This window comes from Microcaecilia unicolor, chromosome 8 (assembly GCF_901765095.1).
Source record: "Microcaecilia unicolor chromosome 8, aMicUni1.1, whole genome shotgun sequence".
NCBI classification, from domain to species: domain Eukaryota; kingdom Metazoa; phylum Chordata; class Amphibia; order Gymnophiona; family Siphonopidae; genus Microcaecilia; species Microcaecilia unicolor.
This window is the reverse complement of record NC_044038.1, coordinates 26,860,805-26,878,525: the sequence shown is the minus strand read 5'-3', so window position 1 is coordinate 26,878,525 and position 17,721 is coordinate 26,860,805. Positions and strand designations below refer to the sequence as shown.

The window sequence follows — 17,721 nt, the reverse complement described above, 5'->3', positions numbered from 1 at the left end:
AGCAGAAATCTGGACCCAGGACTTGAGCCGGGGACCTTCCCCTTAGTAATGGGCTTTTACAATTTGAACTACCACCTCTAAAATATTTATTTAAGCATGTAAAACATTTATAAACTGCTCTATCTCACAGTTCTAGGCGGTGTGTAGAATAAAACATTCATAAAACAAAACACACAGGACAGAAGCTGACATTACATAATTAAATAGTGCAGAAGCACTTAGCACCTCTTAACTCCAAACACATTGATACCTGGAAATTTAATGCAACACCTGTAACAGCAAGTGCAGGGAACACCCCAATGGTTGCTGCATTAAATTTCCAAATATCACCTGATAAAGTTATGTGTTAAGCCACGGTAGCTGCAAATTTTACACAGAGATCCTTGAAGTACAAGAGAGGATTGAGAGAAATGCTTTTAAATATACTCGGGGCAATTCTATAAATATAAATTGGCACCTAGAGGTACATGTTACTTACATGCATCAAAGGCACCATTAATCAGCAGGTGCCTGTGTGCAAGTTAGCTTGGGTGGGCCAGTTACATGCGTATTTTATAGAATGTTATAAATTATGCACATCACTTGGCACACTTGGGCTTACTAACTTATACCTACTGTTGACATAGCATAAAAGGGTACGCCTAAACATAGGTGTACCAAGGCTGACATACGTTACTATTTTATAATGGAACCTTGGCACTAAGTGCATAGCATTGAGGTACCTAAACTGAGCTGCCAATTTATAGAATCACCCCAATTTAGCTTTAAAATGACTGAAGCTCAGTAATTGCTGACTAGCATCTCATATCTTGTGGTTGTTATTGTATCAATGTGAGGTACATTTACTTTTTGATATAATGGACTTTCCATAACTGAGTCTACATTTCTTTCATAGAGATGAATTTAATATTAAAGTTCTTCAAGCTTTTGTTGAGCTCCATGAATTTGCTGATTTGAACCTTGTTCAAGCATTAAGGTAAGCACATTTGGTTTTACTAAAAATATATAAAACAGAACTTCAGTTGATTAACTCATTCTTGACGGCTTTAAACAAAAGAACTATTTCTCTGTTGTCTTTGTTAATGCTTTGGGTAAATTAAAGCAATTAAAACAATTCTAATTTGACCTAGTAGTGTTGATATTGGCAGTATTTTGTTGATCTCCTTATAAAAATGAATTTCTTCAAGTAATGGAAGCCCGTGGCTCCCCCAAGCATAAGAGACACTTCATGAAGATCTGGAATCCTTAGATACAATGCTTGACCCCGCTTGGGAGAAGTTTAATTCTAAATACCTTATGATATGGTTTGTGCTTGACTTGTGCTGTTGTGCTGCTGTATCGGTAACAGGAGGGGGAGGGTTCAAGATTTGGAATTTCGGAGGTTCATAAGAACCAAGGTCGCCTGGTAGACGTACTAATTGACACAGAAAAAGATCAGGGTAAGAAGGGGAGGGGAAAGACGTTTATTTTAGTGGAAATAGTAGGGAAGGGGATTAGGAGATATTTTATTATTCATTGATGTTTACTTTGTATGTCATTTCACTACACTTACAATAACAAAACATTTTACAGTAACACAGTACAAAAAAATGAATTACTCCGGCCATTTGCCTTTTCAGACAGTTCTTATGGAGTTTCAGGCTTCCAGGTGAGGCTCAGAAAATTGACCGAATGATGGAAGCTTTTGCCTCACGCTATTGTCTTTGTAACCCTGGAGTTTTCCAGTCCACAGGTTAGTCCTGGTTAGAAATTGTCTAATTGTATCTGTTTTTGGACTAGGTAGGGGTTCAGTAAAAATAAATTAATTCTTAAAACTTGCAAGTCTTTGTCTAGTTGCTGAATGGCTGGATTTTTCCATGGAAACCCTGCCATGACTAATTACCAATACATTTGGAACAAATGCTATATAAGGAAAAACCAAACTGCAAGCCACGCATGCATATGTCTGATGTTTCTCAGTCTCTTTCTGACAGAGATATTTATTTTAAGATTATGTAAAGGTAGGTTTGTTATACTTCACACAGAACCATAAGTAGCTGCAGTTTTGACATTAGCACATTGAGGTTCTTCTGTGACATGTTCCATCCCTCACAAAGCAGTACTTCCAGAAGTTCAAGAGTGCTATTGCTCTTTTTGTAAGTCTTAGACATCCTATGCTGAAGATGAGGTGAACTGAAAGTCAGCTTGTTTGGGCCAATCTAGGACTTTTGGAAAAACATAACTTGAATATCTATCATGGTTTTAAAGATTTTTATCTATAAACAGCCTTTGAGCTAGGAGTTCCAACATCCTGCTAGACTCAGATACCATTTCTACTTTTGTCAGTGAATGTTATTCTGTTTATAAGATTGTTCTTCGCTCATATGTTGCATCTTAATTCATTGATGATGTTTTGAGTTTATGCATGTATTAGATATAAAACAGCAAACTTTGTTATAGTCAAAGTACCAAGAATCTGGTTGCTGATGTGTCTCTGTTCCTCTTTCATCTAGGTCATTGCTTACTTAATAGGGTGCTGTCTAAAGTCAGTGTCCTGCATTAGAAGGGAAATAGAAGTAGACAAAGTATACTGTGTGTATTAGGGCTGTACCGAATATTCATATTCAATTCGATTTGGCCCCAAATACATTATTCGTATTCTGCTGAATAGCAATTTAAATTCAAATATGAATAATCCAGGGTTCTACTGTGCTAAATCCTACTGAAATAAACAATTGCTCTCTGATTTCACGTTGCTTGTTTTATTATTTGTTATGTTAAACCTTGATGCCATTTTTCGTCGTCGTCGGTATTTGTATTCGGCCAAGTTGTAAAATATGCTATTTGGTACAGGTCTAGTGCGTATACAAAGAGCACAAACAATAGACCTGTAGGGAAGATGGAGGATCTCTAATCCAGCGAGCTTGCTACCTAGCTTAAATGAGATGGAATATACCAGCCATCTTGGTCACCAATCAGGTACTTCCTAAGGATGCCCTACCTTGATTACCTACTTCTGCTTCTTGAAATCCACATTGGTGGATTTTGAATGTTTTGCCGCTTTACAAAGAAGGGTTTTTAAATCGCTACTATTAGTACAATTATAGACTGATAGTTTTTTTTTATGAATAGTCATTTCAGTATAACACAATTTATTTTCTGAAGATTTAATATGCGACAGTAAAGTCAGAAGAGATCATTGTTTTGTAGGCAATAACTTCTTTGGCAGCTTTTCTCCCTATTTGAATGCATTTTTTTTACACCATTGTTTTCAGTTCTCTCTTTTTTTTTTTTTTTTAGATACCTGCTATGTTCTGTCATTTGCAATCATAATGCTCAATACCAGTTTGCACAACCCCAATGTCAGAGATAAACCGACAGTGGAGAGGTTTATATCAATGAATCGTGGCATTAATGATGGCGGAGACCTTCCAGAGGAACTGCTACGGGTAAATTATGAACTGGACCTGGCACAGAGAACTCTATAATGAGTTATGAATTAATTAGATGTCAGGAGGGTGTGATATAAGATCCAAAGAAAGTGGACTTATGAAAATGGTAGTGGATGCATGAAATGTCCTCCCAGGGGATGTGGTCGAGGTAAAAACAACAGAATTCAAGAAGGCCTAAGAGAAAAGCACAGAGGATCATGAGTTCTAAAGAATGGAAAGGAAAGCTAGAGATTCGTTGGTGGTGGTGGGGTGGGGGAGGGTCTGGCTTGACAGGAAGTAAATTGGGGAGACTAGATGAGCCTTTTTTTGTGGTCCTTATTTACTGGTTTATTTGATTTTCAAGATGACATGTTACAACAGTGTGACCCTTCTATATTGTTAATAGGAGAAACAGGGGTGACATGATACAGATGTTCAAATATTTGAAAGGTATTAATCCGCAAACGAACCTTTTCTGAAGACAGGAAGGTGGTAGAACTAGAGGACGTGAATTGAGGTTGAAAGGGGGCAGACTCAGGAGTAATGTCAGGAAGTAGTTTTTCACAGAGAGGGTGGTAGATATGTGGACTGCCCTTCCATGGGAGGTGGTGATGACAATGGTAATGGAATTCAAACATGCGTGGGATAAACACAAAGGAATCCTGTTTAGAAGGAATGGATCTACGGAAAGTTAGTGGAGATTGGGTGGTGACGCCGGCATTTGGAGAGTAAAACCGGTGCAGAACAGATTTCTACGGTCTGTGCCCTGATCATGACTGAATAGATACGGATGGGCTGGAGTATAAATTTTAAGGGGCTTCGACGTTCGCTTCAGAACGTTTAGTACAGGAACAGTGCTGGGCAAACTTTTAACGGTCTGTGCCCTGAGAAAGGCAGGGACAAATCAAACTCTGGTATACATAAACTCGTTTTACGTGGTGTATATCTTGTTGGGCAGACTGGATGGACCGTTCAGGTCTTTATCTGCCGTCATTTACTATGTTACTATGTTTTTTTAACCAGAAGCTAATTAATTAGCAGTAGTAACGAGTCTTTAGAATATCAGCTTATTCCTAGATCTCATTTCTCTTTTGCCAAATATTTGACCTTTTCTTGGCTGTGCTCTTTATGTTTAAAAACCATTTCTTGGATCTCCTCCAGACCATTCCCTATGAGTGGGTATATATCCTCCTACCAGCAGATGGAGAGACTTAGAAATTACTAGTGACATCACTGTATTAAGCTCAATGCAGTCCTGTGTCCCTTGGTATTTCTTAGTTTCTTCAGCAGATGGTAGGTAGGTGTCTGTGCAGACCTGTCTCTGTGGGCCTTTTGGGGTTACTTTAAAAAAAATAATAAGAGATTATAATTAAAACTGGATTATTAGTTTTTGGGAGTGGCCTAGTGGTTAGAGTGGTGGACTTTGGTCCTGGGGAACTAGGTTCGATTCCCACTGCAGGCACAGGCAGCTCCTTGTGACTCTGGGCAAGTCACTTAACCCTCCATTGCCCCAGGTACAAATAAGTACCTGTATATAATATGTAAGCCGCATTGAACCTACTATGAGTGGGAAAGTGCGGGGTACAAATGTAAGAAAATAAATATAATTTTTTTGTTTTTTAAATCCAACTAAACTAAGAGGAACAAAATAAAATTGATCTCTTGGTGGAGTGTTGAGTGCTTGCTTGCCTGCCTCCTGTCTGCTGTGGGGCAAAGCCCTCAAGGATTCTCAGGACCATTGTATGGAGGCTCTTCTTAAGAGATCTTTTGAGGCTTCTGCCCTGGCTCTGCAGGTTGCAACTTGTCAGTTACATCACATGGTCCTGCTTCTGTTGAATGGAGATATTGCCTGATCATCTGGGGACATCATCAACTTAGAATTGGGGTTGGCGCTCCTGGTTGATACTCTGTATGATTTGGTCAGGGCCTTGGTAAAGTCCTTGGCTTTTTCTCTGCAGAGTGTCGTTTTCTCTGGCTCTGTCAGTGGTCAGCTGATGTGACTTCCAAAGTTGCCCTTTTGAGGCTGGGCACTCTTTAGGGAAGATCTGGAGAAGCTGCTGAAAGATTTGGGTGAGTCCAAGGTTCCTCACTTGCCAGAAGATTAGGGTGAGTCCAAGGTTCCTTGCTTGCTGGAAAGCCGATCACGAGTGAAGGGGAACCTCCAGGGGCCGGGTCAGAGATGCTTGGCAGTCTTATTTGGGACGTTTCATGGGTTCTCAATGTGGTCACTTCTGGGCTAGGTCTCAGTCTTTCCAGTCCTGTGGAGGTGGCTGGCTTGGGGGGGGGGGGGGGGATGGAGCTGGGGGGGGGCTTCTGGTCTTGCCCGATTGACACATTAAAAGTTTAGGGGCCCAGTCTCTGCATCCTCCCATTGGGGGATGGTTGCAGCACCTCTTCTGGAGTTGAGCCCAGATTATATCAGACTGCTCAGTTCTGGACCTTCTACAGTTCTGTTACCTTCTGGAGTTTCGGCATCCTTTTCCCAACCTGTTCATGGTGTCTTCTTGCAGGGCAACACAGAAAGCTGCATGTGTGCAGCAGACCTTGAACAGGTTGAGAATGCTGGATGCCATAGTCCCAGTTCCTCCAGATCTTTTGAACCAATCTCAGACTTCAAGGGCATCAACAGAGACCTAGGGGTGGTTCCGTTTAGAATGGAGACCCTCCAGTCGATCATAGTGGCCGTTCACAAGGGGGAATTTTTTTTTTTTTACCTTTCCTAGACTTGTTCAAGGCTTATCTGCACATTCCCATCCAGTCAGACTGCGTTTTGTGATTCTGGAGTGTCAATTTCAGTTCAAGGCCCTCCCTTTCGGTCTTGCCACAGCGCAAAGAACCACCTTGAAGGTGATGGTTGTGGTAGCGGCCCATCTCGGGAAGATGGGGCAATTGGTTCATACTTACTTGGGCAACTGGTTGATTTGGGCCAATTCCTTTGAGGAGAACAGGAATTCTACCTCTTGGGTGGTCAGTTTTGCTCCAGCATCTCAGTTGAGTGGTTAGCTTGGACAAGAGCAGACCGTTGCCTACGCAGTCCCTGGAGTACCTGGGAGTCCGGTTTGACACCCTGATGGGCAATGTCTTCTGGCTGTCGAAGTGTTGAACATCCAGGCGCAGGTGCAGTGCCTGATTCTCCGTGTCCTTCTGACACCATTGGGAGATCTTAAAAGTGTTAAATCCATGGCTGCAACAATCAAGGTGGTGCCAGTGTGAGGGTTCATATGCACCCTCTGCAGCAGGCGCTGTTGTCTCTGTGGTCTCTGATGCTGGACACTCTTACCCGAGTGATCATGAGGAAACTGGTGGCTAAATGAGGCCAACTTGTCAAAAACTATGGACCTCGACCGTGAGTATGGACCTTGGTGACAATGGATGCCAGTCTTTCCAGTTGGGGGCACACAATGCCTGGGCCAGATGGCACAGGGTAAGTGGTCTCCCGAGGAGGCATAATGGTCCATCAGTCGCCTGGAAACCAGGGCCATATGATTGGCTCTGGTGGCCTTTCAGTCTCTCCTCTACAAGGTGGTCTGGGTTCTTTTGGACAATGCAATGGCCATGGCATATGTCAATCATCATGGATGGATGAGGGGCCATCCCCTGGCGCTAGATATGGCCAAGCTGATGTCCTGGACGGAACAGCATCTGTGCAGGTTGACGATGTCTCATGTTGTGGGGGTGTCCAGTTTGTGAGTGGACTACCTCAGCAGGAACTGTCTGGATCTGGGGGAATGGTCCCTCTTGGAGGTGGCCTTCCAGACTGTAGTTCAATGCTGGTGGCCGCCAGTCATGAATCTGGTCATGTTCAGGAATGCCAAAGCTCCTCTGTTTTTCAGTCACAGAAAGGAGCCAATGTTGGAGGGCATAGATGCCTTAGCTTAGCAAGTGGCCTTTCCTGGGGCTGCTGTACATGTTTCCACCATGGCCCTTGCTTGGCAGAGTCATTCAAAGGATCGAAGCTCACAGAGGCAGAATGATTTCCTTAGGCCCGGATTGGCCCCAATGACCATGGTATGGTGATCTGGTACAATTGATCATCTGGGAGCCCCTTCAGTTGATGCAGATTTTTCTTTTCCTGCAGGGGCCTGTCGCCATGCCGGACATGGACCAGTTCTCTCTTTCTCGCTTATGGCATGGTTCTTGAGCGGGCACAGTTGTTGGAAGAAAGGCTATTCGGCAGCGGTCATCTCCATCTTGTTTTCTAGGAAGCATTAAGAACATAAGAATAGCCATACTGGGTCAGACCAATGTTCCATCTAGCCACAGTATCCTGCTTCCAACAGTGGCCAATCTAGGTCACAAGTACCTGACAGAAACCCATTTAGTAGTAACATTCTATATTACCAATCCCGGGTCAAGCAGTGGCTTTCCACATGTCCATCTCAATAACAGACTATAGACTTTTCCTCCAGGAACTTGTCCAAACATTTTTTTAAATGTAGATACACTAACTGGTGTTACCACATCCTCTGGCAGCGAGTTCCAGATCTTAACTGTTGTTTAAGTGAAAAAATATTTCCTTTTATTTGTTTTAAAAATATTTCCATGTAATTTCATTGAGTGTCCCCTGGTCTTTGTACTTTTTGAAAGAGTGAAAAATCAATTCACGTTTACCCATTCTACACCACTCAGGATTTGATAAACTACCTTAGTGTATGTAAGAGTTTGGTATATTTTTGAAGATTGGTGTGACGGTAAGGGATTCTGGATATCTTCCAGTTTCTGCAAGATGGTTTGGAGGTTGACCCTTTTATCTTTGCAAGTGCATCTAGTGGCACTGTCAGCTTTTCACTGCCTGGTTGAGGGCCGGTCCTTAGCTCTTTGTTGTGATGTGTCCCACTTCTTGCAGGGAGTTAAGCACATGAAACCCTCCATTTCATTTGGTCATTTCTCCTTGGGATCTGAACATTGTGTCATAGATGTGGCTACCTTGAAGGATCTCTCCTATAAGCTGGCCATCCTGGTCTGCTTGATGGATTTTAGAGTTACATTCCCTCTCCTGTAGGGGAGCCCTTTCTCCTCTTTTCAAGGAGTGTGTGGTCTTGGGTCTGGTTCTGTTGTTTTTGCCTAAGATCATTTCTGCCTATCTATCACTCTGCCAGTGTTTTGCAGAGAGGATTCTGCAGATCCTGTCTATCAGTTGGACATATGGAGGGTGCTCCATTATTTGTGGAGAACAGCTGAGCTTTGGAAATCAGATCCGCCTCCTTTGTTTTGTTTACAGGCCAGAGGCAGGGGGAGACAGTCTCTAAGGCTATGATAGCTATTTCTTCACATACCCTGTTCAGTGGCATGAAGCTTCTTGAGGTGTTGAACACATTCTATCAGAGCCCAGTCTGCATCATGTGCTGAGACAGCCTTTATTCCCATGGCGGCCATTTGTAGAGTGGCCACATGTTGTCTCCACCTTCTTTTTTTTGAGGCATTACAGGTTTGATGTTCAGGCCAGTAGAGAAGCGAGCTTTGATTCTACAGTGTTGGCTCGGGGATTGTCCTTTTTGTGCCCTCATTAGGTATTGTTCTGGTAACTTCCCACTCATAAAGAATGGTTTGAAGCAGACGCTAAGGAAGGAGAAATTAGATCTTACCTGCTTAATTTTATTGCCTTTAGTCTCTTCAGACCATTCCTGGACACTCCAGCTATTATCTGTTTTGTTCTTTTCTCTCTCTTTAATGCAGGGACATGGTTCTGAACTCTGGAGGGATCTGTTTAATGATACTATCTTCAACCCCCCCCCCCCCCCCACAAATTAATTCTAGTGTAAATCAAACTAAAGAAACTGGAGTATGTTCATTTTGTATTGAGATATTACTATTCCAGTTTTCAGACAGGTGTGGCGCTATGGTGGCGTTTTCATGTTGGTGATTGTTTCCTCCCCCCCCCCCCCCACACCGGGTGGTTGTTTGGTGGGGTCTGTTGGTCCATTACTACCATCTTAGCTTTGTCTTAGAAATACTGAGGGTCACAGGACTGCACAGAATTTTATACAGTAATCTCACTAGTAGTTTCTCAGTCTCTCCATCTGCTGATAGGAGGACATAAACCCACTCACAGGGAATGGTCTGGAGAGACTAAAGGAAAGAAAACTAGTAGGTAAGATCTAATTTCTCCATTTTTCCTCCATGTACGTTTTCATCAGTTTGTGCTATACAGTTATGCTTTTCATGTACCATTGTGATGCCTGACCAGAGGTCTGATGTGGACCAGCACAGCAGCATCTCAGTTGCCTTGGATTACGAACAATGGGAGGGACAAAGGAGAAGAAAACTGTAAAAGTTTAAGCAATAATGCCTGCCCTGGAATGAAATAAAAAATAACAAAAATGAGAAAATCTTTGTTTTTATTTCGCTGCCAGAACAGTCTCAGAAGTCTCAGTCTCGGCCTGCTTATCCGACATTGCTGCCTGGATGTCCAACCGCCACCTGAAACTGAATATGTCTAAGACTGAACTTATTGTCTTCCCACCCAAACCCACTTCCCCTCTCCCTTCACTCTCTATCTCAGTTGAGAACACCCTCATTGTCCCCGTCTCATCTGCCCGCAACCTCGGTGTTATCTTCGACTCCTCCCTCTCCTTTTCTGCGCACATCCAGCAGATAGCCAAGACCTGTCGCTTCTTCCTCTATAACATCAGCAAAATTCGCCCCTTCCTCTCCGAGCACACCACCCGAACTCTCATCCACTCTCTCATTACCTCTCGCCTTGACTACTGCAACCTACTCCTGACCGGCCTCCTACGTACCCATCTACTCCCCCTTCAGTCCATCCAGAACTCTGCCGCACGTCTTATCTTCCGCCTTAACCGATATACTCATATCACCCCTCTCCTCAAGTCACTTCACTGGCTCCCAATCAGATACCGCATACAGTTCAAGCTTCTCTTACTCACCTACAAATGCACTCGATCTGCGGCCCCTCCGTACCTCTCTACCCTCATCTCCCCTTACGTCCCTACCCGTAACCTCCGCTCTCAAGACAAATCCCTCCTTTCAGTACCCTTCTCCACCACCTCCAACTCCAGGCTCCGTCCCTTCTGTCTCGCCTCACCCCATGCCTGGAACAAACTCCCTGAGCCCATACGCCGTGCCCCCTCCCTACCCATCTTCAAATCAATGCTCAAAGCCCACCTCTTCAATGTCGCCTTCGGCACCTAATCACTACACCTCTTCTCAGAAAACTTATCTACCCCAACTTGACATTTCGTCCTTTAGATTGTAAGCTCTTCCGAGCAGGGACCGTCCTTATTGTTAATTTGTACAGCGCTGCGTAACCCTAGTAGCGCTCTAGAAATGTTAAGTAGTAGTAGTAGTAGAATATTTCTGCTTCTCTGGCAAGTGTGCTTGAATGTTTTTATGCCTGTGTATAAGGCAGTTTGAGAATAGTTTTCAAAGCTGTTTCCCTGGGAAAAATGTCATAAAATCTCCCTCCCCTCTTTTCCTGGTAAGCTACTAACAGTACACCTATTGTTTCACAATGTTTAAAAGTATTTGAGAGGCATTCCCTGAGGTATGTTTTGGGCGTGAAAGGAAAACAATGTGTATTTTCAAATCTATGCATGGGTAATTTTATAACAGGTTGACAAAAAATTTTTTCAAAAATGTGCATGTTTTATAAAGACAACATAGGCATGTGCTTTTATGTAATAGAAACCTAAAATAATTCTCAATAGCACACAAATGCTCTCACACAAATCTACACCTGCTCTGAGGCAGGTGAAAATGCGCGCTCGTTTGCACGTATTTTATAGACTAACCCACAGATTCTCTAAATGGCATGCAAATTTCTGCTTGCAAAATTCCATGTAATTTTTTAGATGCTTGTGCTACTAAACTAGCTAACGACCCAATCAGTGCCAGTACTTGGCTGGAAACAATTATCAGCATTAATTGGCAACAGTTTGGACTTGCACGTGTATGTTACTATGCGCAGTTCTATAAAGATCTGTGCAGAAATCTTGGTGTGCAACTCAAAAGTGGGTGTGGCCATGGGCAGGTCGTGGGTGCTTACTGAAGATGTGCGCAGTATTACTGAATACTGGAGATCTGCACCATATGCCAGGATTTACACTAGGTTTCAGTTGGTGTCAATCCTTGCGCCTAAAATTTGGTATAGAAATGTGCTCTAACCGCTGTTCTATAAACGGCACCCAACTCGGAGTGCCATCTCTGCACAGATTTTTTTTCACCGTTTTTTTGAACGCCATTTAGTGAATCTAGTCCAAAACACATTCTTTGCAACTCAGCTCCTTCTCTGCCCAAACTATGCTCCCGGGAATGCCTGTGCACAGATTGTGTAAAGGTAGTTGGTAGGTAGGTTGCTGCCTGTCTACTTTTTATGCCCATATACCCCTGTGCAAATTTTATAAGAACTATTTTAGGCATCTAAAACATGTGGCAAATGGTTTATTATAATATCCCCCATATGTCACTTAAATTTTACCTATGTGTGTACTATTTTAGATACTTTTGCACCCATGGTAGTTTTCAAATAGAAAGTGTGTGTGCATGCTTTCCTGTTTGAAAATTGGGTACAAGATCCGTGGCTGCACGTTATACCTAGCCAAGAAGTTTCATTGTCTCTGCGTCATGCCACTGAATATCATTCTTTTGTCTTACAGAATTTATATGAAAGTATTAAAAATGAACCATTTAAAATTCCAGAAGATGATGGGAATGACTTAACACACACGTTCTTTAATCCTGACAGAGAAGGCTGGCTGTTGAAACTAGGTCAGTAGGATAATGACTTTGTGCGGTGGCCGTTATTCTGCACCTCTTGCTTTTCATCTACAAAAAGCAGCTACTTGGGAACAGAGCACAGGGACTATCAAACGACATACCTTCCTTTTAGTGTTGTGTATTATATTTTGTTTAATGTCTATAGATCTTATACTTTAAATACATACAAATGATCCTTCTGGCACAGATCCATTAAAATGAAGGTATGCAAAAGTCTGCATTTCAGGGGCATAGTGCTAATATTCCTACAAAAGGCATTGAAATAATGAGGAAATAAGGATCGGGGTACTTTACCTATTCTATAAATTTTGTTCCCCAAGGAATTGCTTACCACAGAAGGTCTTGAGGTGGGATAATGTGCTTTTTAACAGATTTCCTGTGACTCTGTTAACATTCTCATCTAGGAGCATGCATAACTTCTTTGAAGCAATAATTTATTAATACAATCTGCATTATTGTGTTTTTATATACCAGAATTTTTAAATCTGAATGATTCTTAAAAGCTTGAATTCTAATGTCTTCCAGACTAAGGAAAAGTTTTGTTTGAGAGAAAAGCAACAAAGCTAGAAGTCTTTTTCTTATTTATTTTTGTTTTAATTTAATTTAGGTGATCTTGGTCATAATTATTTAATAGCAATGGCTTCATGAAGTCCATTACAGGAAAGTGTAAAATGGGTTAAGCTTAGTTTTCTGCACAAGAAGCAATGTGTATTTTTAAATGGGAAAAGTTTTATGTATGTCTTTTATTTTTTTCATATTATTTGAGTTTTGATTGGTTTGGTTGTTGGCTATGAGTTTTAATGAGTGGTTTAAATGTACCTTCTTGTTTTCCTTATGGCCTATGACCTATCACCTTTCTGTTCTGTGACTGGCTGTCTCTGCTTATTCTGCGTTAGGAGGTATGTACCTAATGATTTCCAGCCTCCATCCTGTTCAGTTGCTCATTTTTCTTTTTCTTCCTTTTCTAGTTTTATTTGTATATACAGTTTTATTGTGGTGCTGTTCCTGTCACTTTGATTTCTCTCTCAAACACTGTAGTCACAAGATTTTGGGATGCTTTTGCAAAAATGAGAAACTGCACAGTACTGTGGGATGTGATAGCTTTATATAGGTCCAGAATAAGAACAAGCCAAAGATGGTGACGTTTTGTGAGGCCATAGATGTCCTATCTTTATCTGCTTGTTGTATGTACTTGTGATTTAAAATGTGTTTTTCTAGTTTTTTGTTTTGTTTTAGGATTATTAGATTACACGACCATGTCAAATGTCAACTTCTTTTTTTTTGCCTGTTGTAATGTTTTTGTACTTGAGTTTTCTAATATGACTTGTTAAAGCCCAGATTTCTTGGTAGGCATGTACAAAATTGAGAGTTACATTCCATAAATGAAAAGCTGCCTTGCCAGCAGTTTCCTGAAAGCATTTGTATCCCATTTCTAAAAATGTGTATTAAAAAAAAAAAGCACAGAAGATGGTTCCTAGTGAGAAAGGACTATTGATTTTGATTTAGATGTCAAGCCAAGCATAGTCATGGCTGTGAAGATGGTTTGAGAGCTGGCCTGTTGGCCTTGTGGGCTGCGTACCATGAAGAAAATCTCACTTTGATTCCTGCATTTCATATCAAAAGGATCGGGGACTGCTGCAAAAGCAGCAATCACAGCCCTAAGGAGAGAAGTTCTAGATATCATGAAATGCCACTACCCCATTGACTGGCCCAGTGGCAAACCTGTACTTGGTATCAAAAGGAGCTGAAGCGCCTTGGATCGAGGATTCGATTGGAATACTAGGGCTGATTACTTACCTTTCCAAATCCAAACTCAAGGCGAGCTACATAGCGGTGAAATGTCGGGCTAGCTGAAGGAAAGTAGATAGGAATTAAAAATAGTGGGGGGACCCATCTGACAAATTTGAAAGATTTTAGCACTTTGATATGAGACTTGCTCATCACCACCATAAGAGCAGTAATTGGGTTGAAGCAGGTTGTGAGAGACTACAGGCCTGGGAGTCTGATGGACTTAACTAAGGGCCCTTTTTAAAAAGGTGTGCTAGTGTTTTTACCTTGCACTTAAAATAAGCATGCACTAAACGTTAGTGATGCCCATATATTCCTATGTTAGTGATGTAATGACATATGATTAATTTAAGAATGAAGAGAGTAAATATCTACCAATACACAATATACTCAGCTTCAATATCAATTCAATTATACCTTCATTAGTAATCAAACAAGGCGTTTGTTAGAGACATCGGATACAGCTGTCCACCTCTGAAATGGCTATTTATGAGCCAAGCATTTTGAACAAGGAGGCGGTAACATGATCCTCATATGTCCCATATTTTTTCATTTTTTTTTTTAGATATTTTAGTTGTTTTCACTGTTTATCTCATTTCTCTTAGACTTCAAAATTTCATCTTTAGATATTAATACTGTACTTAGCTTTTCAGCAGTCAACACTAAACAGTGAAAACGTAACTAAAATATCTAAAAAAAATAAATAAATAAAAATGAAAAAATATGGGACATATGAGGATCATGTTACCGCCTCCTTGTTCAAAATGCTTGGCTCATAAATAGCCATTTCAGAGGTGGACAGCTGTATCCGATGTCTCTTTAACAAACTCCTTGTTTGATTACTAATGAAGGTATAATTGAATTGATATTGAAGCTACGTATATTCCTATGGGCATCTCTAGCATTTAGCATGCACTAAAAATGCTAGTGCACCCTTTGTATAACACCCCCTAAGAGAAGATGATCATTTTCTATTAGAAAGCATTTATTAAATATTTCTTCAAAGTGCTCTTCAAATGCTTTTTTTTTTTTTTTAACATAACTGACTTTGGTGGGGTGGGGTAGTTTATTAAGATGTGTTAGGGTCTTAATATGTGTTATGTTATGTAACACAGGTTTAAATGAGCTACTGCAGCACTGCAAGCTATGATCTTCCTGGGAAAAGATCACCAGCAAAAAAGCTGGTGGTATTTTTCCATCCAGGTGCATTGGGCTAAAAAAAAAAACCACAGCCTGATATGCTGTGATATTGTATTTGTATCCCTCCAACTCCAAAAATATGTTTCAAAGAAAATTTTTCTTCACCCAACGCATAATTAAACTCTGGAATTTGTTGCCGGAGAAGGTGGTGAAGGCGGTTAGCTTAGCAGAGTTTAAAAAGGGGTTAGACGGTTTCCTAAAGAAGAAGTCCATAAACCACTACTAAATGGACTTGGGAAAAATCCACAATTCCAGGAATAACATGTATAGAATGTTTGTACATTTGGGAAGCTTGCCAGGTGCCCTTGGCCTGGATTGGCCGCTGTCATGGACAGGATGCTGGGCTCGATGGACCCTTGGTCTTTTCCCAGTGTGGCATTACTTATTTACTTATGTAAGGCGGATTCGAAACATAAATGTGAAAATAGAGAAATTACAAGATTTCTGAAACAGAATAGTCTTCAAGTTCTTCCAAGAGGAAAGGTAAGTAGGAGATATCCTCACTGAAACTGGCAAAGAGTTCCACAAGTTAGTCACTCTTATGATAAATTAAGGTGCAGTAAAAGCCCAACTTTTGCTGCACTTTAATAACAACCCCTTCCCCCTTATGGCAAAATTACAAAGGAAACTGAATTCAGTATAGCAGGATCCTTTCATTCCCCCAAGCATTATGATTGTGTGTTTACCAGTACATCTATTTAAAAAAAAAAAGTTATAGGTTTATGTTCAGCTTGAAGATACTTTTAAAATAAGAAATTAGGTGGGAAAAATGTTGCTTTTTGTTTGCTAAGAATTCTTAGTTTTTGGGTGATGTTTTCTCAAACTAAGAGGGTCATTTTAAAATGGATGACGCTCCCTATTTGTGTGGCAGGTAGGACATATAAGTTACATCAATTTCTATATAGTTCCCCTTTTGAAATTATCCCACAGGAAGTACACACACACACATTTATACTGTACCTGCTGAGGCATGCCCCAATTTGCTGTTTCTCTTATGCTTGCATGAGAGTATAGTATGTAAAAAAAAATACACAAGTGCAAATTGCACCCAAACCACATCCCTAGGAATGTCTCGACTAGGTCAGACAAACTTATGTATAAGGGTGAATGCACACAAACTCAGACGTACATATTTTGTGATTTTAGAAGAGGCCACCTCTGCATATAAAATGCTGTTTTATGTGTAGACATTTTTAAAAAATGATCTCCGAATGCCGTATTTGCGATATCTGTTTTAGTTTCTTGTCATACCGCCCTTCAATGTGTATCTGCAGAGTGATTTGAACCGAAGCAGTTTTATGAACAATGAACAGAAGAGCTGTGTTGTTCCTGTTTCAGGGGGATATGGGAAGTTGACTCCAGATGCTAGAATCAGGAAATAGCCTGGTGTGATTGACAGTTGCCCAAGCTTGATGGGCCCTAGGACAGATTTTGTTTTTTTTAATGGGGAATTATACTAGATTATTATGCACTTCCAGTTCAAATTAAGCTTCTGTGTTTTTGGCATCCTGAAATATTGAAATGACCCATGAGTTTCACACATCCTATATACATTCATTTTCTTCAGCAGAGTCGTAAGGATTGTCTTTGTATCTCACGGGCAGTGCACAGCATAAGCTCTGTCAACTTTTTATTGTGCAGGTTGTTTCTGTACAAAACTCAAATGTGCATTTCGAAACCTCTACTGGAAAAGATGCCAACAGTCTGCAGAAAAATACTTCATGGATCTGGATAGTGATGTTTCTTTTAAAATGTTCCTGGTTATTGTACGTTAGTTTCCTTGTACTGCTCCCAGCAGAGGGTCCAATCAGGGACCTCTTGCCTAGCTACTTTTCACATGAGTGTCCCTAATGTTCAGTAAAAATAAATAAATAAAATGTCCTGATAGTCTAATAGCAACAGAGATGTATTGAAAACAATAACACTCGTTCTGAGAAACTGCTGCGTTCACTCATCTGCAAATTTGACTCTCGTAACCCTGGCACGGGATGGTTTAGAACTTTGCCTGTCATTTATGACTCTTTGCTGAACAGGAAATCACCACTTCCCCATGTGATATGAATACAGAAAAAGTTGAACTGGCACAGGCTTGAAATTTGTGAGCAGTAGCATCAGTCATCAAGGCTTCATTCCTGCCTAACGTCCATTCATGCAGCTCTTATAAACATCCACAGCTAAAAGCAGCAAGGTTAAGATTCAAATATCTACATTCAGAGCGAGTTACAATTTGGATACCAAAGATGGGTCCCTGCCAGTGGTGTACCAATGGGGGGGGGGGGGCGGTCGGCCGCGGGTGCACGCTGCCCGTTCCGTGCTACCTCTGCCCCAGAAAAGGTTACTTCCTGTTCCAGGGCAGAGGGAGCATGGAACGAGCGAAGCCGACAGGCGCGCGGCACCCCCCCTAGCAGGTAAAAATGCACCCGGGGGGGGGGGGTCCTTTCGCCAGGGGGAGGTGTGTCCTTTCGCCGGGTGTCAGCCACCCTAGGAACTCACTGGTCCCTGGCCCAACAAAGTCTTTAGGTTGATACCTAGGAGTCAGATGTATTGGGCATTTTTGCCACACCCAGAAAATGGAAAAACAAACGCT

The 17,721-nt window shown here is 41.4% G+C and overlaps 1 protein-coding gene across 1 annotated transcript in view; it reads left to right on the top strand.

Annotated features, from left to right (window-relative positions):
* Positions 1–17,721, top strand: part of CYTH3 (cytohesin 3) — a 122,154-nt gene that overhangs the window by 86,966 nt on the left and 17,467 nt on the right. Inside the window, exons 6-9 of the mRNA XM_030211826.1 lie at positions 896–976; positions 1,620–1,732; positions 3,280–3,428; positions 12,026–12,137. Coding sequence (XP_030067686.1) covers positions 896–976; positions 1,620–1,732; positions 3,280–3,428; positions 12,026–12,137 — 455 coding nt within the window. The remainder of the gene's footprint in view (positions 1–895; positions 977–1,619; positions 1,733–3,279; positions 3,429–12,025; positions 12,138–17,721) is intronic.